Source organism: Mycteria americana, chromosome 19 (genome assembly GCF_035582795.1).
Source record: "Mycteria americana isolate JAX WOST 10 ecotype Jacksonville Zoo and Gardens chromosome 19, USCA_MyAme_1.0, whole genome shotgun sequence".
Classification (NCBI taxonomy): Eukaryota; Metazoa; Chordata; class Aves; order Ciconiiformes; family Ciconiidae; genus Mycteria; species Mycteria americana.
The window spans coordinates 3,546,272-3,569,184 of NC_134383.1; the positions used below are offsets into that span (position 1 = coordinate 3,546,272).

Below are 22,913 nucleotides of genomic sequence, written 5' to 3' on the forward strand. Positions count from 1 at the left end.
AATTTAACTGATGGATAGCATGGGATATGTGATCAAGCCACAGCTGCAATTCCTCCTTTCCTCCCCGCCCACCCTGGGTTATAAATGGCAAAGGGGCTAAGGGCTCCCTCCTGTGAGAGGGAGAGAGCTTCTCATGGTTTGCTTTTGTGTCTTCCCTTCTTCAGCTCTGTCTGAACTGGTCTGTGCCCATAAGGAGCTCCTTCATCTTGGGTTTTAGATAATTTTCTTTTACTAAGATGTACGCATTTGTCATTTGTGTGCTCACTGTGAAACCTGCATTACTTTTTTTGCAAACTTGCAGACTTTCTCACTAAAGCAAGCACCAAATTTTCTGTGCGTTTTAAGATTTTTCTTACTCTATTTTATGAGAACTTGGCTTTTTTTTAAGATACTTTTTGGCAGCAAGCAAAACTTTGTGCTTTGTAGATTGCCTAAGTTAGGGTCCCTTGGCAGCATTACAAGACAAGATGATGTTTATAGCTGATGATAATTACTCTTCCTGCAGTAGAAATGCTTAGAAGCCCCACTAAATGTTCATGTCTTAATTGCAATGGGTTTATTTGAAGGGGGAAAAAAAAAAAATCCCACAACTCTTCTCTCTCTCCCTTTTCCCCTCACTCCTTAATACAATTTAAAGAAAGGAAGTTTCTGAAGTATGTGAATGTTTCTGCACTCCTGCTCTGATAAAACCTTGTCCTTTTTTTTCTTCCTTTATTATTCCTTTATTTTTTTCTTCCTTTCTTCCTTTATTATTTCTTCCTGCTGAAGAAAAAGTTTCAAACTTTAACCTAAACAAAGCTATTCAGTTTTGGCCAAAAAGCAGACAAATTGCCATTTGCACACTGGAAGTTTGAACAGGGGAAAAGAAAACCTGAACAAACTAACAAAAAGGCCTGCCTGCTTTAGTGTGAGTAATAGAGGGAAATGGGTATAAAAACCTATAGGGTTCTTCTCACCCTTTTGGCCGTTTGGAAATAATACAAGGCATATTTAGGAAAGAGGAAAAGGTTTGCATGATGCCTTTAAGAAGGCTTCCACCTGCCTTGTCTACCCCAGCAAAACCACAGCAAACACTGGCCCAGCTTCCGCACTGTTGTTATTACCCCATGCAAATCGGATGACTTCTGTGGCCGGGATTGGCTGCAGGAAGCACATGCAAATCAGTTGGTTCTTCATAAAAAATTGTTATTATCTTTTTTCCCCAACTAGCCTGGAAAGAGTTAAAATTCCCATGCACAGGGTAGAAGAGTGTGAGGGGGTGTCCATCTGAATTTGAATAGATATTCTTCCTTCTTTCCCTGGTGTGTACTTTGCCTCTTTTAAGGAGGAGATGAGCAATCCAGTGTAAAGTTGACTGTTCCCACCTTGTCTTTCAGCTGTCCCCGAAGGAGAACGTGGCCCCGGGTGTGGTGGCAGCCATCACTTCAAGGGTAAATGACAAATTTATTGGCATTGATAAGGATGGGGGGAAATACGCGGGAGCTTGATGGCAAAGTACTCTTCTTGCTCCCGGGCTGGGGACAGTGCTGTGGAGCAAGGCGGCTTCGTGGTTTGCGAGGGGTGTGAGCACGTGCATGTGGGAGAAAGCAGGGTAAAGAGGTTGCAAATAGGGATCAGATGTCTTGAGAGAGACAAGCTGAGCTTGCAAGGGAGCGAGAGGAGAAGAGACTTCGCTCCCCTCTCTGAGAGCATCTTGCTCTGTGCCCGCCTTTCTGAGGCCGGTCCTCCCTGCATGTGCTTTGCACAGCACCAAGCACTGGCCCGGCTGGGCCACCTCGGGGGGCAAGGAAAGGATGTGGGAGAGGAGGGGAAAGCGGGGAGGCATCCCCTGCCTGTACAGGTGCGGTGGAGGACGGTGTCACACCGAGAGCCACGCCAGCTGGTTTGGGAAGCCCGCATAAAGCTCGGGGGAGAGGCTGGGAGGGCTCCCAGTGGTTAAACAACCCCTCATCCTCTGCACGGGAGGGGAATGATGCGAAAGGGGAGAGCGCAGCAGCAAATTGGGGAGGGGGGAAAGGAATGAGGGGGATGCAAAGAGCAACAGGAGGGAAAGTGCATCCTCGGAGCTGATGAATATTCTAGTGACTGTATGTTGAGGAATCAGAAATTTGAAAGTCTGATGGTTTATTATAATTACACATTCATTTGTGCTGTTTAGTGGAAGCCACATGTGCCTGTTGCCTGGGACTGTGACCTGTTATTAAAATCAGTTGTGCCTCCTTTTCCAGAGATCAAGATGAGCGGTGATGCGGCAGATTCCACAGATACTCGGCACGAACCCGACCAGGTGGAGCCAGGTAAGGAGGGTCCGGGATGTGGGGGGCAGGCGAGGGAGCCCGAGGAGGGAGGGGAAAGAAAAGAAAAGAAAAGAAAAGGGGGACGTGGGTGCTGGAAGTTTCTGCCCGTGCTTTGCTTGACTCCTGTTGCTGCTACGTTGTGCTCTTCCAGCCAGCCTGGGAGTTGATCAAGAATGCGCTCTGGGCTAGGATTGGGTTCGTATCTTGATCAGCATGCAAGATCCTTCTGTAACAGCAGTGAATCAGTGTGTGTCTCAGTAATGTCCTCTGCGATTTTAGTATGGAAATACGCTCACATCTTGCCAAAGGAATAATGTCATTGAAATAGTCTTGGTCCGCTCAGTTTAGCACAAACAGCTCTTCATTTTACGCAGGGTTTGTGTCAGGAATGTTTCCTTAGACAATACTCCCAGGGACTAAGCCTTTATATGTAGAAAAATGGGAGGGACTTTGGGAATAATCACATCTAGCTAGGTAGTTCCAGCAAACATTTATCGCTCTTCATCTTGAAGCATGATTGGGTTTCTCATCTCCACTACTCCCACCTGATGGCTGCTCCGTGGCTAGAAGCCCCAGTTTTCCTTGAATATGGAAAGCTGAAGAACAGGGTGATCCCTTGAAGATGATAGCCCTGGTGTTAGCACTGATTTCTGCCAGGTTACCTACCAACTCTTGCACTGCCACAAGGTGTGGTATACACCAAAAAAAAATCAGTTTTGTATTTTCTGGCGTCACTTCTGACTGCCACTGCCTGCAGTGGGCTTTGAATGCAAGACCTCCAGGCTGTAATTTCACAAAGGCTCATGGTCACATTCCTTTTTAGGCAAATAAACAGCAGTAAGAAATATTTTCAGCACCCGCTAAGTATAAGAAATTAAGATTATTAGGAACAGTGATGCTCATCTATAGACTTAGAAATAAACACCTTTTAAAACTAAAACTCATAGAGACAATGTAGAAGAATCATTGTTCTTTGAGTAATGAAAAGCCCTAAGCTTGGGGGTGGGGGGGAAGGTGTAGCAGCAGATTAAAACTTTACATGGAATGATTTTACTGTTTCTCTCCTACTTTTGTCATTTGAGATGACTTAGGAAAAATAAGATCTTGGTAAAGCCAGAGAAACCTAGGCATGTTAATGGGACTAAAACTACCCCTTTATTTACACCGTACATCAAGGACTAGAAATCCTCTGTGCTCTTAGCTATTAAGCTGGGTTATTTGACGTAATCTAAGGCAGAGATAAAATCTGGTTCTATTCATGTCCGTGAACTCTGATTGACTTTGGTCAGGTCAGCTTCTGCTCAGGGCTTTCAGATGACCCCAAGTTGTTTATTGAGATAAATGTTTCCAAGCCGCCTGGCAACAAACATGTCGCCAACTTCCCCGGCTCTTTCAAAAAAACCCTGGTAGCTGTTACAGAGCCTTAAATTGGGAACCAGAGCCTCCCGAAATGTTTCCTGCATCTTGGCACACAGACCTGATGGATAGCATAGTTGAATCAAGATTAGGGAAGGCTGTATTATTAGGAGAGTCGGTATTTGGTTTTGGTATTGGCTGTTACTAAATGTAGTGGGAGACTCTCGCTGCTGGTGTTGTAGTCAATCGTGTTAAACAGGCGAGAAGCTGGCACCACAATCGATTGGATAAAATATCTTTTTCACCTTAAGCTTCCCAGACAGCCATTAGTGTTAGCTGTAGCACCTCTTTCTAGTGGTAATTGAGAAAAGAAAGCAGAGAAGTGAAGTCAATTTGTTTTAAAATAACACAGATGTTTGCAGCAGCATTAGCTCTGTTTCTGCTCTAGGAGCCTTCAAATCAAGCAGGGAAATCAGAACAAGTAAATCTCCTTCATTTGCAAAAGAGTGACACTTCCCTGCGGACTGATACGAGGAACCTGTTTAAATTATTCTTTTCTGTAATCCAGTCCCCGTGACTGGCTGATCTGTTCAGGATCTTCGGAGATCACCACATCAGGCTTAGCTGCGATGAGAGACGCTGCAGAGAGTCAGGAGCTTCTTGCGGGACTCTAGCAACCAGGCACGACCCCTGCTGCGGGCTGAGCCGTCCCTTGCAGGACCCTCGGAGGAGAGGGGGCCGGGGCAGGGTGGCTCGCTATGGCTCAGCGGCGGGGTTAGACTGCGGGTGGTGTGACCTGGCACTCCAGCCCCGCTGCCAGTCACGGCCAGCCAAGCTCTCCGAGGGGCTGCCTCGATGCTTTACCTAAAACCTCTACGCATCTTTGTCGGTTTTTTTCCTCTTTCCGACCATTCTGTTTATAAACAACAAAGTTCTTTGTACTGAACTTCCCTGGAAGTTTTTATTTTCCCTTATACACATTGTTAGAGGAATATTTACTGCAACACCTAATAGTTTAGTGTTTTGTTTACTAGCTTCATGTGGGAAAATCTGTTCTCCAATGACTCATTAATTGAAGACCCATTTCCTAAGGAATTGGACCAATCCACACAGCTCCCCAGGAATCTTGTTACCCCCAAAGAAGAGGGCAGTTACCAAACTAACAATATTATAGCTTATAAAGAATGGAAATCCTTCTAGGTGCAGATTTACAAAGGCCTTTCATCACCAAAAGATGCAGACTGGCTCCAAGAAGAATTAAAAAAAAAAAAAATACTGGAGGGAGTTGATTGCCAAAATGCTTTTGTAAACCAAGCCCTTGATCTAAAACTGATGCCTAAAGATGAGATGGGAAGTGTCAGTAGTAGAAGCATAATCTCATCCTTTCATATCTCTGCCAGTTCTAGGCTTAGAGGAGAAAAAAGGGTAATTTGGGGCATTGTTTTACTTTGAAAGTGTTTAAAATAATCGTGGGGCTTTTTTTTTTTTTTGAGAAAATTGTCAAAATTGTTCATCTTTCATAGGAGGTTAGGAAAGCGAAGCTTGTCTTTTTTTTCTTTTTCATCCACAGCAATTTCATAGAAAATGCTTCAAAGCTTTTAGTAAGATGTTCTCCAAAAACCCATGTTTGTTTGATTCCACCCCCCTGCCATGTCTACTGCTTGTAGTAAAAGCTTGCCATTTTACAAAAAGCCATGATTTAAAAAAAAAATTTTAAGGAATATCACCTACCCTACCCAGCCCTGTGAATCGTAAGCCCTCCTTTACTTTAACTCTGCCTTCTTTATCACAGTATGCGTGTGAGGCGGAAGAAGGGAGTAGGCATGAATTTCTCCCGGGAGGGCTGTGGGTTGGATTGCCTTCCCCCATCGCCCAGGAGCTGTGTAGGTCAGCCCCAGCCTGAGCACCGGGTCATCTCTCCAGTCCGAGGGTCCTCTTTACCCTTTCCTGTGTGATGCCAGCGTGGTTTAAGGCTTGGCGTGCGGCAGCTGTGGCTGGGCTCGCAGGCAGTCCCGCGGACTCCATGGGGGGTAATGACAAGCGTGAGTTTTATGCTTGGCTGTAAGCTCTTTTCATCTTTTTAAACTGATGAAAGCCATGCCAGCAAGTTATGGGTTGATTTTTTTTTTTTTTTTATGGGAACTGTGGGGGCTTGGCACTGCAGAGTGTCGCCCCTGGTCTTCAAGCCGAGAGGCAGAGATCTCCCCCTTCTTGTGGTTTATCTAAGCCCTCTGTATCTGATGCAACAAAATGCTGAGGTGGGACTTGCCTCTGTCTGTCTGTTTGTTTGTGTCAGACACTTGTTCCCCGTTTATCTGCTTGATCAAAACAGGTTACACCAAGCAAAGCTACTTCCCTTTGATTTCATCTGTTGAGGCTATGGGGGGGAAGCCAAAGCTTTAACAAAAGGGCGATAGGGAAGCTCTTCAAACACAACCATTGGTAACTGAATAGCTGCAGGCGCTCCGAACATCTTCCCTCCCCACCCTGGAACACGGGGAACTGGCCAGCCTGCCAGGAGCCCAGGGCGGGGTGCGCGATGGGCACCCCAGCACACGGGGAGAAGAGCTGGGGTGTGGACGTGTGGGTGCAATATAGGACAGCCCTACAGCATTATCGCTGCCTCTGGAGCAGCTGGTATCGCTCCTTGGGACAGTGGTGGTTGGCTGACCCGGCAGCTTCGCCCAGCTGTGTCAGGTCTGGGATCTGGAAGAGCAGCAGCCAGGTAGAGGAGTGTGGTTTTACGGGGAGGGCACATGGAGCCGGAAAGATGGGCTTTTGGCCTGCTTCTGACTCTGGTGGCAATGGCGATGGGGTTATCTAACCGTCGCAGCTTGGGTAACATATCTGGGTGCATTAGGAAGCTATAGAGCAGATATCTTCTCTCTGCGGCTAAGAAAGACCCTTTCCTTTAAACTCCAAGAAAATGAAAATGGTAAGGAGCTGTGATGCATCTGCTCCTATGGTCTTGTAAAGTGTCCCTTTTGAGGGGACGCTCCTTTGAAGGTCATTCTTCTCCCCCTGCATCCTCAACTTCAGCTAGCTTGTGCCTGTGGAAGGATGCCAGCATGAGAGACCTTCCTCCACTGCTGCTGCAAGACACCTAAGGTCCCCTGGCAGTGGAGGAGAGAAAGCAAGGGCAGCTCTGAAACTGGACACCAAAATTTCCCGTGCAATCAAAAGATCTTCCCAGTACCCCAGCTTCTATGTCAGTGCATTTTGCATTAAATCCGTATCAGGGTGGATGGAAAAACAGAGACCTTGTCTCAGTTTGCCTCTCTGCCACACGCTCCCTGTACAAACTTAAGTCTTTCTCTGTTCCTCAGCTCCAAAGCGAGGGTCCTGATCTTTTCTCCCAGCTTTTTGCCAGGGTGTAAGCTCTTTGATGCAGGTGCTGCTCTCCCCAGGGATGGGTACAGCTCTTGGCAGAATGGAGCCCTGATCTCTGCTGGGGTCTGGAGACGCTGTTGTTTATTGTATTCCAACCCTGGGTGTCTGGGTAGGGTCTCTTTTAAACTTGGTGGCTCATGCTGGAATGGGGTACGGAGGCTCTGACCTCGGAGTCAGCTTCTAACTCGGGCAAAAGGAAATGTGCACAAGCAAGGGATGTCAGATTGAGCAGTGCAGTGGCTTGCGTGAGAGGAGTTGGTGGGTGCTCAGGCTGTGCTGCTTGGTGCGCAGGGGCACTCCTTGTTGCACTCAGCAGGCAAGCTAAGGGATGCACAGTCTGAGCTTTTCTCTTTTGCCTTTTGTTGTTACCTCTTCAGATCAGGCTGAAAACAGATTGCCAGGCCAAAGTCTTTTGAGGAAACTTGGCCTTCCCCGGCCCCACGCTGAGCCTAGTCCTTGGCTACGCCTTTGCTCTCCAAGGTTAGCTCTCCCTGGTGAAACTTTCCTCAAAGCCTCCAGGATTTCTCTTGTCTCTTCCCCCTGCAGCCATGCACAGCCCCAGGACAAGTCCCGAATAAATGAAAGCAGCAGCAGCCGGGCTGGAAACAGCTGGTTGCTATGGCAATTGGGCCTCCTCAGGATTTGCATAAGGCTGATGATTTTCATAGCACAGCCACATTTAAGGCAAGCAGGAGAAATTTCCATATTCCCAGCTCCGAGTCAGTTGGGGCGTGGGGGAGGCCAGGAGGGGGCTATTTGAAATTCAAATTAAGGTGATTAGGGTTTGAGGTTGGGTTATTTTATTTTTTTTTCTTAAACATCCCATTATGGAAGAGGATAAAAAAGGATGGGGAGGGGAAAGGGGAACAAAAGGCTGGTTTGACTTGAATTAGAGGGGCAAAGGAAGAGCTGGTCTGATCTGTCTCTTGCCTCTGGTCTAAGAGAAGAGACTTGCCCTCTCCCAGCACCTGCAGGTGAAATGTTTTCCGTGGGAACAACGGCTGCCCTCAGGTTTCCTTCTGGAAACTGCCCGAGTCTCCCACAATTGCTGTCCTGCTTTCTCCCCCTGCTCCCTGCCCCACACGAAGGGTATATTGCACTCAGAGCTGCAGTGGGACTAGGAGATGTGATTTCTTTGAGGCATTGCTGACAAAGGAAAGGCGTTTTTATAACCCAGGGGTTTCCACCCAAATGAAACACTTGAGTCTTCAGTGAAAGCTTCCCCTGGAGTCTGTAGCCATCTGACTGAGTCAGCACAGATTCACTTTCCTTGCTAACCAGCCTGAACTTTCCCATGGAGATGCTCCAGTGCCCTGGTTTGGTCTGTTTGTGTCTTTAGAGCAAACAGTTAACGTGAAAACTGCAGCCCTATCTGGCTGCCTCGAAACCTCCCCATCCTGTTCACGCTTTCCCCTGCTCCCTTTAAAAAGCACTTCTTAAGGTAAGCCCTGGGAACAGCGAGCATCCCAGCAGGGCACATGAGGATCCAGGGAACTGACCGGTGTCTGCTCAGCTTCAGTTTCTGCTCCCCAGTGCCACTGGACACAGCTGGAGGGAATCAGGGAGAGCCACAAAAATGGAGAGAAGGTGATTTAGGTGAGCTCCTACCACCCAGGGCTTTTCCTGCTAGTTCTGGAGAAGTTGTTGGTCTGACTGCTGGGAACAGCAGCGTGCGGGCTATGACTTGGTATTTGCTTGAGTCTCCAAAGTGAATTGAAATCCTGAGGAGTGTATTTGATGCTGAATATCTTTTCTGCTTAATAGAACCACATCCTTCTCAGCACAGGTGAGCATTTTGCTTCATTTACAGCATGTGGGTCAAGTACTGTTTATAGTTATGATAATCATTGCCACTCTTTTCTTTACCTGCTCTTGGGTAATCTTTTAACTTCACGTGTTGTTTGAGGCGAGAGATTTGGTTCTTGTCTCAGTTAATGGGAACAAGTTAATTTCTCAGCTTCTAGAAAAAGTACATTGAAAGGCATTCTGCATCTGGCCTGAGTTGTCAATCTCTAGTGGCCTTGTGCTTTATCGACTGGAGTGCTAAAATCTTCAGCATAGGTGAGATTAATCTTAATTTTAGATGTTCAATACTTTGAGGCTGAAGTCTGACCTACTCACCCCGGGCTCCTTGTACAGTCAATGGTGAAAATAGGTATCTCTAGAAGGTGATTCATCTCTCTGCCGTCTGTCTCGGGGGCGAGTTGAATTGCCCTCTGGAAGTGCCTGCTTCCTCTCCGTGGCTGTAAAGGGAGCCTAGAGCAATTGGCTCAGAATTAGACACCTAAAAGTTAGACATCTAAGCCCAGGCAGCTGAATCCCCTGCCTGGTGTCTGCCTGGCACTGTTCCTCCATCACTGTTCAGCTGTTCTGAATTTCCCTCCCAAATGCATGCGGCAGAAAACTGATTCCCTGTGGGAATTCCCCAACACCTGTTAAAGATTGAAATCACCTTCTAATTCCCTGTCCCTTCTGTGCAGCTGAGATCAAACTGTGAGGTGAATTAGGAATGTAGTTGGGTGGGAAGGGGGATAAGGTTAGCCTTCTGGTTGCAGCCCTGGGTTTGACATTGGGCAAAAAGCCACGGGTGGCTGTCACTACCCGTAGGTGACATCTGCGTGTTGCTGCATGTGTTTGCCTTGTGAAGATGAAGGCGCACTGCGATCTTGATTTTACTTTTCTCCCATTACGGCGCTTTTATCCTCAAGTGCTGGACTGGCTCGGCGGCTTCCAGTGGGAATCGTGTCAGTTCTGATAGAGCACTTGTCTTTGGTTTTCGGAGCAAACGGCACGTTCCAGGCAGGGGGAACAGCAGCGGGCGGGGGGAAGCGTCCGGAACTGTTCTGCTGCTCCCATCCCCAGAGAAACCTCCCCAGGCAAACTCGCACCAGATCTGATGCCAGGGCTATGCAAAACAGCTGCCAGGTGAACCAAGGAGAGCAGCACAGTCCTTGTCTGCCGTGCTGCGGGGAGCCAGCTGAGCTTATCGCTGCCTTTCCCCCCCTGTCTGGAACACCCATAAAGAGGGGAATGAAGGCCTGTTTGATGGGGAAGCTCCTGGGAACTGTAGCGCAAGAGGCTCAAAGCGACCTTTCTCCATTTAAATCCCAGGGCTTCCCCAGTTTGATGCAATTTAAGGAGGGGAGGACTGCGTCTAGCAGGCGCTGGAGACTTTGGATCTTATTGTGCCTGGCTGCTGTAGCAAGAGGCAAGTTGTTGGCTGGTGTGAAGCTCCATTAAAATTAGTGGAGTTCTGGCAGTTTACAGCAGCTGAGAATCTGCTGCCACTTACACTTTTCTTTCTTTTTATCTCCTGGAGCTAGAAAAGATTAAATCTTAAGTGCTGATCCTCGTTGTTTGAACAGCCCGTTCCTTTAAGGAGAGAATGACTACTTCAGTGTGAGTCCTGATGTTGATAGAAACTGGGAGGAAACCAAGTCTATTTTTAAAATATTTGTAGGAAAGTTACTGATTTAACTGAAAGAGAAGAGTTGTTATCCCTATCACACCCAAACCTTGGCTTGCAGCTGGAATCATTTGAATTTTACTTGAACTCAAGCTTTTACTGAAATAGAAAAAGATGAGATTTGTTTGCAAATAAATCTGTGCACAAACACTCGCTGGTCCTGCTGAAAAGTTGAAGAGATTTGTGTATCCAGCTGCCATTTACATAACCACTGGGAGTAGAAATCACCTCGCCCAGTTTTAAATATCTCACTATTGGACATCTAAGTCTGAACTAGTTGCCCCTGGGTCCCTTTGTAGTCAATAAAGAGAAACAGTCATCTCCAGAGGGCCATTCATCTCAACTTAAGATAGGCGTCTAAGATAGGTCAGATGAATGGCCTCTGGAGGTGCCTATTTCTCCTCGCTGTCTACCAGGACAGCCTGGGGCAGTTATCTCAGGCTTAGATGCCTAAGCTGCGACTGAGTTAATGTCAATCTCCATGCATATTTGCAGCATGCTCCACTGTCACAAAATACCTGGCTGAGGTGCTCCCGAACACCCCTGTTGATCTGCGGAGGGACGTGCAAGAGAACAGAGAGTAGGACTTGGAGGAAGCTGGGTCTGGCCTTGTAGCAGAGGAAGGGGAAAAGAAAGGTAGAAGTCTGTCAGCTGCACGTGCTTGTGCAGGGAGGACAAAGTGTGAGATGGGAAGCTTGGAAGAGGAAGAAAGAAGGCGCTGGAGAACTCGGGCCTGGTGGTAGCAATGTGGAGTGAAACTCCTTTCCAGCTGTGCATCTCAAGTTCCAAGTTTTGGGGTGTATGATAGTGACTCAGAGCCATCATCACTGGGACCTAGGGATTTCCTTCAAGGCCTTTGAATCTTGCCTCATCAACGTGCTGCATCTGAACATGAGCGAAACTCTTGTATCCAAGAAATCAGAAGATTACCTTTTCCTTCCTGTTCTATTTTAGCAACTGGGAACTTTATTTCCTCCTTCTCTCCTCCTTGCCTTTCTTCCCTTTAGCTACTGCCTTTAGATTGCATCAACCCCCTGTGGGTTTCAAAGGTAGAAACTGCAGGCCTTGAAGATCCTCACACAGTCCTGCTCAGGTGTGTGGATACTGATTGTGATCATCTATTAACACTATCAGCATTCCCATCATTATATGTGCAGTTGTTGGCTCTTGGGGCGTAGAGCTGGAACACAATGAATGAACAAATTCCTCGGGCGGGAGCAGCTGGAGAGAGGTGGTCAGGGAGCAGATGGTTACAGCGAGAGGCATGGGAGCACGGAAGCGCGTGGCAAGTTGGAAGTTGTAGTAGAGTAGGGAATTACATGGAAGAAGATAAACACCTGAGACTGGGAAGAGAAAAAGCTTTGAGAAGCAGGTCGGGAGGAAGACAGGAAGCGAGGGCAGGCTCTACCACGGCAGAAATGCAGACAGGCTGGGGGAGAAGGTGCAGAGCTGGATCTAGGTTGAGTTGCAGTTGGTGAGAAGATAGAAGAGATTTCAGAGCAGGGGGGCAACAGCTTGTTCTGCTGTGAAATAGTGCTCTGGTATGGTTTGATAGCGAAGACCTACAACTCAACCTAACAAGAGCAACAAAGGCAGCTCTGTTTCCACAGTCGATGCTGTTAACATGCTGCAGATTAAATCTCCAGAGCTGTTTCTAGATAGCAGAGAACGGAGTGCTGTGAAATTCTTATTGTTGACTCTTGAAATATTCTGCCATGTATGAACAATTGTACCAAGCATGCTCCCCCTGAGGATCTCAAAGAACCACGCTGATTCACCTGGGAATGTTATGTGTATGGTGCAAGCTGAAAAACTGTGTGCTAGATTAGGGTGGAGGCTTGTTCAGTTGAAGAAAGCAATTCAATGGGAGAGTTGGATTTGCACTCCTGCCTGCACAGCCTCTCTTAACCGCTTTCCAACTTTTTGCAAGAGAGACATGAACTACTGAAAAACCTGATGTGTTGAAGCTTGATCAGATCACAGGGCATGGACTATGCTTTATGGGGAACGTTATACTGGAAAAAAGAGGAGGAGGAGGCCCTGGGGGCTTGTACCGGTGGGATGTGAACAATTTAAGACTATTTATCACAAACTCACTTGGACTGGAAGAGAATGACTTAGGGAATGGATTGCAAAGGGAAGGGAAGGGGTTTCTTGGGGTTGCCTTTGCAACTAAAGAGGCTTCGTGGAATCCCTTAAAGCATTCATATCTGTGGAGCATACAACCTTTCCTCTGTGATGTTCTTGATGAATTTGGCAGGTGTGATGGAGGGGGGAATGTTTATCATCAAAGGGGAATGAGTGAGGGCCTGTGCGGTACCTTCAGGCTGAAACCTGTCTGATTTTTCCCCCTGTGCCTGCCAATCTCTTTTGGAATCAAGGAGACGCCTCTTGAGCACAACCCCACGGCACCCTCTGTTCCTTTAGATATCCCGTAATTACTCAGTGCCACATGGGTTCCTGAAGATCCCTGGTTAACAGCCTTGACCACCTGATTGCTAGCCTCTCCCGCAGTTAGTTCTCACTTTATGTACAGTGCCTTGGTCCTGGATTTCCCTGGAGATTTGTAACGTCCTCCAGCTCACCTCTGCTGGAATCTCCCTCGCAGTCTGTGAGCTTTCCTGCACCCTTGCTGCTTGGCCAGGTATCTCCCAGGCAGAAGCACTTCTGTTATAATTCAGCAAAAGCTGATACCACCAAACGTAGCAAAAGCTGCCTTTGCACTTCATTGCTGCATTCGCATTGACTCCACCTTCCTCCTCCTCTTCTTGCTCTTACAGTAAACTGAGCTGGGCTAGCAGCGTGTCTTTGGTTATGTGTGTTCTAAGTTCTGGAAAGTTTACATCAATGCTGACTGTCATTAATACTGAGATATTTTTCTGTTTGTTTCATTGTAGGAAGTGAGCAGAATGGGCTGGACTTTAACAGGCAGGTAAGACGTTTCCTGGGTTACCAGGTATTCTCCTGCTTTCTTGAATTACTGTTTTTTAATTGCTCATCTTGCTGAGTCCCAGGCAGCTACTGCTAAGAGATAAAAACTGTTAGGTCAGAAGCTACCATTAAAGAGACCACATAAGTTCTTCCCAATTCCCCTTGTGGGATAGAATGACAGATTAAACTTCTGGTTTCCAGGCCTTCCTATTTCATAGAATTTTGTTAATTATAGAGTTTCTTTAAATCACCATTTGCTTGAGGCTTTTTCTGGCTTTTTAATTTTTTTCCGTTGTCATTTAGAAACAAAAGGCACCTCGTTTACACTGGCAAATGTACAAATCCCGCCCCAAAGCCCCATGCATTTCTACTGTTTGTGACACTGGTGCTGAAAGCACTGTGGTATGCAAGTCTAAGAACACGAGGCTGACTCACAGGAATATCAGCAAGGACTGAAGATGAGGTGGTTTGAGGTCTTGGAGTGCGTAGGTCAAGACCAGGCCTGCCTACAACTGTGGATTCCTCTTTGCAAGACAGTGGGGAAAGGGACAGCAGATATAAGCAAGTGCTTCTTGCAGGGCAAGCAAGCTCTAATTGCAAATGAACATGTGAGGGACCGTTGTCTTTGCTGTGTTTGCTCTTATCCTCCTGCTTCATGCAGATAAAAGCAACTCCTGTCTCAGTGCCTGGAGATTTTCATATGTGGCTCTAAGAAATCACCGAATCTCACATCAGAATTGCAAGGGCAGGAAGGTTACAGCCCTCTGGAGAGTATAGATCTTGAATCTGTGCAGACACATGAGAAACTGCTCTCTGAGTCCAGAGCTAAGGACTCCTGTGGCCATCAGTGGAGCTGGGCTCAGACCTTGTAAAGAAAAAGAGGAGGTCTAGAGAGCTAACCCACTGATCTGCTGCAGGACTCCAGGGGTTGACTGGGGAGCTGGAGCGAGGAAAGCAAAAGGGGCTGTAACTCCACGGGTAGTTACTAGCATTTGAAGCAGATGTTGGCACTCTTAACAGTACAGCCACCTACCTGCTTCCAACCGGGCATTCCCCACGTTCAAGGGTTGCAATCCTTTGCAAAGGCTTCCTGCTAGCAGCAGGTGGGCAGCTGAAGCTTCTCCCTGTGACTTTTCTGCCCTTCAAACTTGCCTTGGTGGCTCTCGTCTGACAGATGTCAGCAAGATGCTGTTTGTTTGTTTGGTTTGGCTGCTCTGGTTTTGGGTGGGTCGTAACTTCCTATCAAAGGTGTCTTAACACGTTCAGCCATCTTCCAGGTTTTTGGAATACCCAGCTGAAAACAAAAAGTCTTGTGTCTCCAGCTCTGTGGATTGCAGAGCCCAAAGCACAGGCTTTCTACACGCCAAGAGAAGAATCCAATCTGCTTATGACTAGTGATAAAAGAAAATTCCCTCAAGATAGAAATAAGCTATGAAAGCACAAGATAGTTATATGTTGCAAACTTTTCCTATGGCAACACCACAAAGATGTTAGAACTGGAAGCTGGGCTGAGGTTAATCAAGGAAACGTTATTGACTGTGGTGAAGCAGTGCTGATTTACACCCACTGATGATTTGACCCATTATCTTTAAGGTCCTAGTTCTCTGCATGCTGCTGAATGAGTGGGTGCTGGTAAAGTTGTAGGGGCAGACAGCCTCGCAGTCAGCAGGATCTGGGCCAGAGTCTTCTTGATAGAAACATCCCCCTCCCAAAAAGAGATTGTGGTTTTATGACAGTATTTTGTAGCATTCACCTCCCACTTTTGTTTCTCTCCTTCCACCAAAGGGGTACTGCAGAATCCCTTTCATTTGCTCCAGCACGTCTGTTTGTGTAACTGAGTAGCAAACCTGACCGGGGTCTTATCAAGGTTTAAAAAGCAGAAGCCTGTGAACAAGCTCATTTTAATGTTTTTTTTTCTTTGTGTAATCTGGTGCAATTCCCCAGAGCATAGGTAGTATCCGCAGAAGGGGCTTTGCAGGGATGTCAGGGATGGGCTTGTAAGAGCCCCTGTGAGTGGACATAGGCATGTGCAAACGGCTCTTTGTCTCCCTCTCTTGGCCCTCTCAAGGCCAGGTGTAGACTTGAGCCATTATTGTTATTGTTATTATTTTAAATGAGCGTGAGCCCAAATGCACACGGGTTATACACTCACGGTTCAGGTTGACCTCAGCTATTGGTGAATTCATCTTCAATTCAGCAAATAGATTTCAAATGATGAGAAAAAGGAAGAAGGGAGATATGGAAATATCAAAGTGTTTTCATGTAAAATCAGGTGCTGAGCTCTTTCATTAGGGGTGGAGGTTGGTGGGGTTTTTAATTTTGGTTTGGGGTTTGAGGTTGGTTTTGGGTGGCTTTTTTTTTTTTTGTTACCCTGCAATTCCAGTTTTCAAACTGAAGCCAGAGAAGTATGGTTTGAAACCCAACTCCAAACTGAATGCAAGAGCTGCTGAGCTCTCTTTGACTTTATTTGGAGTGCTGGGCGCTAATCACTTTGAAGATCATAAATCTCACATCACTTAAGCCTCTCCTCCAGTCTTTGTAGATGGCCTACATTTCAGGTCTGTTTCCCTCCCATGTTGTGCTCCAGGCGGGAAGAGAAGGGTGGAGTGACCTGGTTAGACCCCTTACTTGCCTACCAATTCCCTGCTGTGGCTGCTCTCACCCTGCAAATGGGGAGGAGGGAAACTCTTGCGGAGTTTGAGGTTTTCTCGCAGTTTGTGGGTCAGCCCTGCGCTTTATGAGAAAGCTGCCTTCTGATCCCTCAACCTATTTGGCAAACATTTCTTCCCCCCTCCCCTCTTCAAACTCTCCTCCCACCTGGATGCAACAGTAATTTGTATGTGAATGAGAGGGAAAAGGGTGTGTATGGAAAAAGAAGCATCTTCTGCCTTGCCTATCTGGTTTGGCTTTTATTTAGTGAGTCTAGTGCTGGTTGTTTCCTGTTTATATCAAGGGAAATGCAAAGAGACGGTAATAAACTTTCACCTTCAGTGCTGGCAACCTGGATAGGGACATCTGCTTCTTGATGGTTTGGGATCGTGTCCAGAGCGTGTCAGGGACAGAACTGAGTAACTCTGCAAACGTGGCTTCAGAGTCTTGCCACAAAAGGGCATCGAGCGGGACCAGGAAAAGATCTGACTGAAAGTGATGAAATCGGATCTTTTCCTCGCTGTAATGTGGTGATCCTTACCAGGTGATGCTGCTGTGGTCTTACCAGGTCTTGTTTGGTTTATTTTCCCATTGGTATACGCGGCGTTCAGCCTTTAAGGAAATACTGCGTTGTTTGTTTTTGAAGAGAGCTGTTCTAGAGAGCCAGGTAATTCACCCTGCGTCTGGAGTTAATCCCTGAGAAAATATTGCCTTCTGGAATACAGACACGGAGCTAGGGCTGATGGTTCTGGGAGACGACAGGGCTTGTGTGCATCGTGTGAGTGTTGTAGCCCAGTACATAGTGCTGTGCATTGGTCTGCAGCCGGAGGAGGAAAATACACAGCTGCTGAATCACTGATTTCTTTTCCATCAGAAAAGAGATGTGTAGGACTGCGTCATCTGTTGGTCCTTACAGCAATGCAGTCTCTGAGTGCCAGGGAGGAATGAAGGCTCAGAGCTCCTGTCCTTCCAGAGGAGGGAATGAGAGGTCTTCTCCAGGCCCCTTCATGCTCTCAAGCACTGAGCTGCACTCCAGTGCTGGGAGAGAATATGTCTCGTTTGAAATGAAGCTGAAAGGTTATATGTTACCAGTGCAGAAAGGCTTAGCAGGATCTGCATGTGCTCTGTATCCAAATATGTCATGCAGTTTCATTCCAGCAAAAGGCTAACCCTTGCAGACAGGCTGTCATTTGTTTAATGATAATGACAGGTTTGATATTTGTATCAATGTAAAGGTGATCCTGCCGTGCGACTTGACAATATTTCAGACAGACAAGCAGGCACTAGTGTGCTGGAGCAGCCCAGGGCTCAGAACAGCTTGAATTTTCCTGTTGGTTCTTTCCGCCCATTACTTTACTTTCTTTGGTTTACACCGATCAGGGTATGTAATAAGGATATGTATCTCTTCCAGCAGGCTTCCTAGAAATAGGCTCTTGGGATGGATTTACCTGGGAAAAGGAGGTAGCTTGGAGATGTATTGCTGAGGCAGGAGAGATCTTCAGAACACAAAGGGAAGCATCCAGAACAAAATAAGGAAATAAGATATGCAATTGAAGTGGCCTCGTATTTCATATGTACGTTAGCTCCTCAACACTTACATCTGCACATCAGGTCGTACACATTGCCATTTTGACTGTTGCATGTGACTGTAAGGGACACGTTTCAAAATCCCTCTCTTCCAGTGGTCAGTCAGCATTAAATAATTGAGCTGCTTAAGATTCCCAGCCAGTAGGACCTGAGTAGACTTTTTTTGGCCAATTGAGAGTGTCTGCTAGTATATCACAAAAGAGGGGGGAGGGACTGGGTCTGTTGAAAAAGTCCTCCCTTCCAAAACCAAGTGAAGGATCCTGTGTGTTACTGCCCTGCCCTCTGTAAGAGGTGCCAAAGGGGTTCCCCTGCCTCAGGACCTCCTTATCTAACTCATCTCCCTGCCCTGTTCATCTCTGACAGAGTCATTGTCCAAGGGAACTTTAATTTTTGAGGTTTATGTGGGGTTTTCAACAGTGGTTTTGAGGTAATAGAGTTGTCTCAGGTCTTCACAGCTGATGTCCTGTAGACACATGATATGAGAAATTAAATTGGGCAAACTGCATTCGAGATCTAAAATCACTGGTGGCTCTTTTTCAGTGCCATTAATAACACTCTGACCTTGTTTGGTACTTTCCACCTACGTGTCTGAAGGTATTTTGCTAATTAATTTAGCATCCTGGTGCCTCCAGAAGGTAGGGAGTTGTTTAACCCTGTCTTAAAGATGAGGCAGACACAGACCGACTACCTGGCTTTTCCCAAAGATGCTGAGCAGCGTGATTGCACTTGAAATCAGTGGATGCTTTATAGGACAGTTGCCTGTGGACATTGAGGCGTATTGTAATCCAGGGACCTGCTGCCTGGCAGAGCTGGGATACGGACTCCGATTCTCTGATTCATAGTCTTGTGCTCAACCACAGACAAGTTCTTCCTCCCCTCCATCCTTTTGAAGGTGGAAAGAAGGGCCTAACTTGCTAGGTAGTTTGTTATTAATATCTGGGATGCAAAACTCCCTGCAGATTTAATTTTGCTCAATCAGGGCTTCCCTCCCCCCAGGGATCTCTCTCATAGCTTTTCATTCCACTTTGTGTTCCCACCTCCCCCTAATCTCATGTGTTCCCTATATGTCATTTCTGTTCCTGCTTGGCTGTTCCCTGTGGGTAGTTCAGGTTTCAGTCTGCCCTCCAGATTTCCATCCCAGTCCTGTTTTGCCCTCCTCTCAAGGGGAGGTTCACATCCTGCTTCCTTCTCCCCTCTGGGGATCAATTCAGATTTCACTCTCTCTTCTTCTCCGCATTGCCCCAGGGTATCAGCCTAAGTCTTGCATCTGCTTTTCATCTCTTGAGCCTTCACTGACTGGAAATCAGCCCGGCTGTCCGTATCTGCCTTGACTGACACTGGATCTAAGCTGAACACTACCTTGGCCTTTCCCTTTTGAAGTTTCTTTGCTCTGTCCTAGGGATAGACTGATTGCATAAATTTGTGTGTGTGCTGTTTCTTCATTGAAATGCAGCCCTTTGGGAAAGCATCAGAGAAAGCCCTGGCTTGAGGGAAAGTCCTCTGTTTCTATATATGGCACTGTTTTGCTTAGGACAGATATGTAGAGGAACCCCTTCTTCAAGCTAGTTTTGTTCTGGCACCTTGCAGAAGCCCTCAGATGAGATTGCTGGGAATGAACTCCAAAACAGGCCAGTGAGTCTCTGGGGAAGCTTATGAGGGAAAGGGGGATGGAAGTAGGAGGAAGGATTTGGCCTTTTTAAATTTTTTCTCAAGTGGTGGACTGAAACCACTGAATTAATTTTATGTTAGCCAATGACAGTTGACAACAACCCAGCATCGCTTCAGAGTTGGCCGGATTGTATCTGTTCCTTAAGATCCAGCTGCAGTCCGTTCACAAACTCCTGCTTTCCTGCTCCAGGCTTCTAAAGAGCAACCTATATTTATAAAGTATTTCCTACGCTTGTTGCCTTGGTCCACTGGCAATATACCTTGTACAGCTGTTTCAAAGCTCTCTTAGAGACAAGGGGGAGACGGATAGGTCTTCTCTTCGTGCAAATTCCCTGCTCCAACTGGGCTCCTGTCATCCTTTGGGAAATACTTTCTAGGCTTGCAGGGGACAAGCCCTAGTTTCACGGACCTGTCTAAAGGGACATAACAATTGTTTCCACAATAGAAACTGAGCTCAAGGCATGGTTGTCACTGTCAAACCACTATTTAGGTTGCCCGGCACCTTTTTAAGCGGTGAGTTGCACGAACTACTGTGCATGGATATGACTCTTCTGCCTACTAGAGAATGGCTCATTGCTAATAAGGAGAGGACTCCAAATTCTTGAAGGCCTTTCATCTGGTGAGCACCAAGAATTCAATCAAAAGCCTGCACCACCCAGCAAGGGTGGGGCCCTACACCCATTTTGCAGAAGGGCAAGTCATAGCATAAAAAGGTGAAGGCGATGGGGTTTCAAGTAAGGCCTCTAATTTTGGAAGCCTGACATCAGAGTGCACTTTCTCTCTTCCCAGAGGTGCTGATCTGCTAGCGCTCCATGTGAAATCAGTGGGCTGAACTGGGGCTGCTCAGCCCCTTAGGAGTCAGACGTTGGGTTTATGCTAGCAAGAAACCCTCTTGCCCTGCTTCCCCGACACACAGAAATTGCCCAGAGCCACCGAGTTGGGAGCAGAGAACTGGCTCTGAGCTCCCTCTTCCCCTCAATCACTAGACTTCATTCCCTCCACCCAAAATGAAAAACTATGTGATACTCTCCAGCAAAGTTGATCTTTCTCACTCTCCCTTTCTTTTTTAATTATATTACTTGTGTGTATTTAACACAATCCCTCTAGCTGCTCTTCTTGTGTCCCAGTTCCCTGGGGCGCGGCAGCTGGTGCCAAAACTACCATGAACCAATCGGAGAAACCTGTGGAGCTGGGATGGAGCCAGCCCCAGTCACGGGAGCTGGCTGATTCCAAGTTAATTCCTTTCAAACGCAGGATGTGGTAGAAAGTGCTTTGCTACTGAGGGCTACCTGCGCCACGACTCGCTAGGTGGACACTGCTCTGCCCGCCTCGTGGATGACTGATCCGGGGACGTCGGTACTGTACAGCAGGGAGGCAGGGCCAGGTATTTAGATGGTTTGTCGGCAGCCAGAGGGCACAGAGAACACAGAACGATCACAGTCTGCTCCCCCTCGACAAGAGATCCATGGAAAGGGGAAATTTTTCATGCAGGGAATTTGAAGAACAGCTAAGGGTCTGGTTCTGGCCCCAGAGAAGCCCAATAAGGCAGCTTTGCTGCTGACTTCAACAGGAACGTGATTAGGCTCCAGGGAACCTGTGTGAGCATGCAAGAGGGCATGGGAGAAGCCATGAAGCCTGGTGTGTGTGAAATCGGATTGATAAGGAAAGGGGCAGGCATGCAGCCCAGGGTGGGAGCAGAGAAGATAAGCACAAAGGTGTAGGCAGAGGTGGAGTTCTGGAGAGCTTTGGAAGTTGGGCAAGTGAAATTGAGAGGGATGCAGGGAGCAATACTGCAATGTGTGAGAAGGTTGGGGCAGAAGAGCAGGACCTCTGGGCTGAGGATGGCTAGGGAGGAATGGGCAGCGAGAATCCTCGAATGGAGACAGGAGAGAAATCACAGCCTTAATGGTGGTAAAATTGTTTTCCGTGCTTTGTTTGGAGGGTCTCACCATTCTGACCAAGAAAATGACATCTTCCCCTCCCCTTTTTTTAAATACCTCCAATATGGCATGTCCGCAGGCCTTGACAGAGAAGGTACCACATGCCTGAGTACCAACAGTAAGAGCGAAGATGCTGTAAATTGCAGCTTTTTCAGTATCTTTTTGCCAGTTCTGTGCTCCCTGAACACAGATCACCATACAAAAGCACTAGCTAGCTTCTGTGCTCCTGAGGCTCTTGCAGAGGCCACAGTCTCTAATGTGGAGAGCGGCCCTTCGTCAGGACGTGCCTACCTGAGCAGGCGCCGATAGGAACGTGGCCATTCAGGGCAGGTGCTCTTCCCACCTCTGGTTTTGATTCTCCACTCCCTTGCCCAGTGCCTGCTTTTGAAGCCTGCTGTGCTACACGTGATCATTTTGAGGTTTATTGTTCAGCGCAGAGGAGAGGGGTGACTTCTTTCTTTCTCCTGTTCTCTGTTTAAAAGCAAAAATGCTAGGGAAATGCTGCATCAGAAAGCCCGTGAATGTAAAGCTGAGTGTAGTTCCGTTTGTTTTCTTTTGTGAAGCATGTAGCTCGGTTGTTCTTAAAGTTTTGGTTTCCACCCCCACTTTTACTACAGCTAAGGCACAACTATTAACATCCTGAGCTGAAGCTCAGAGGATAAAACATATCAGATCAGGCCCCAGTTAATAAACTCAAAGGCCTCGTATAGCTGTGATGCAGGTGTGATGAGGTTAGGGATTACATTTTAATTTTTCAGTGTGCTGTCATTGCTGAGTTTTAGGATATAGTCTGTTAGGCATTCAGCACGGGATTAACTCCCCTTTTGTCATGCTGACAGCTTCTGAAAAATCTCACCCTTCAGTGTGAAAGGATATCAAATGTTATAAGGCGAATATCGTTGCATTGACGTAAGGGTTTTCTGCTGTCTTTCTGGGTGTCTGTTAAGCCTTGCCGTATGTGCAGGATAGTACATGTGGAAATAGTAATTGCAAGCCCATTATTATTATTGCTATAATTTATTATTAGTGTGTTTTTTATTTTATGGTGCCCACGTGTGCAGGTAATTCACAGAGAAGTACACTTATGCCATTGGAAGGTGGGAAGGATTAGTTAACTGCAATAGCCTTGGATCCAGTTTTGATACCTGTTTCTACCATAGAACTTCCTTGACTCCAGGCAAATCACTCTGGGGCAGCTTCAGACAGCCCTGTTGTACTGAGTAGCGCTTTGGGAGTGATTCAGCCCTGGAAGAACTGTGCTGTTGGTTTTCAGTGAGGGGCAATTGGTTCAGACCCGCTGAAGTCTGTGTGCACCTGATCCTCTTCTATCCAGTGAAATAGCCTTGCCACTCTGCAATGGGGGGAGGGAGGGATATGAGTAAGTCAAACAGTTGTGAATTGCTGACTATGAGATAAGCCAGATACGAAGGCAGATAAATATCTGTTTCAAAGAGGTTACCGTCTAAATAGAAACTACACAACAAATATGATTGTCTTCTATCTTACAATAACGACTGCAGTTCCTGCCTAATAACTGGTACTGGAGAAGGCTGACATGGCTTTAACGGCCTTGCTTTTGCAGGGTAGGGGGATCTCTTGTCTAGATTTGGGGAAAGCATTCAAGGCGGC

General features: G+C 47.0%; 1 protein-coding gene across 1 annotated transcript in view; it reads left to right on the forward strand.

The window, feature by feature from the left end:
- Positions 1-22,913, forward strand: part of POU2F3 (POU class 2 homeobox 3) — a 42,356-nt gene that overhangs the window by 3,352 nt on the left and 16,091 nt on the right. Inside the window, exons 2-4 of the mRNA XM_075521180.1 lie at positions 1,377-1,430; positions 2,229-2,297; positions 13,407-13,441. Coding sequence (XP_075377295.1) covers positions 1,377-1,430; positions 2,229-2,297; positions 13,407-13,441 — 158 coding nt within the window. The remainder of the gene's footprint in view (positions 1-1,376; positions 1,431-2,228; positions 2,298-13,406; positions 13,442-22,913) is intronic.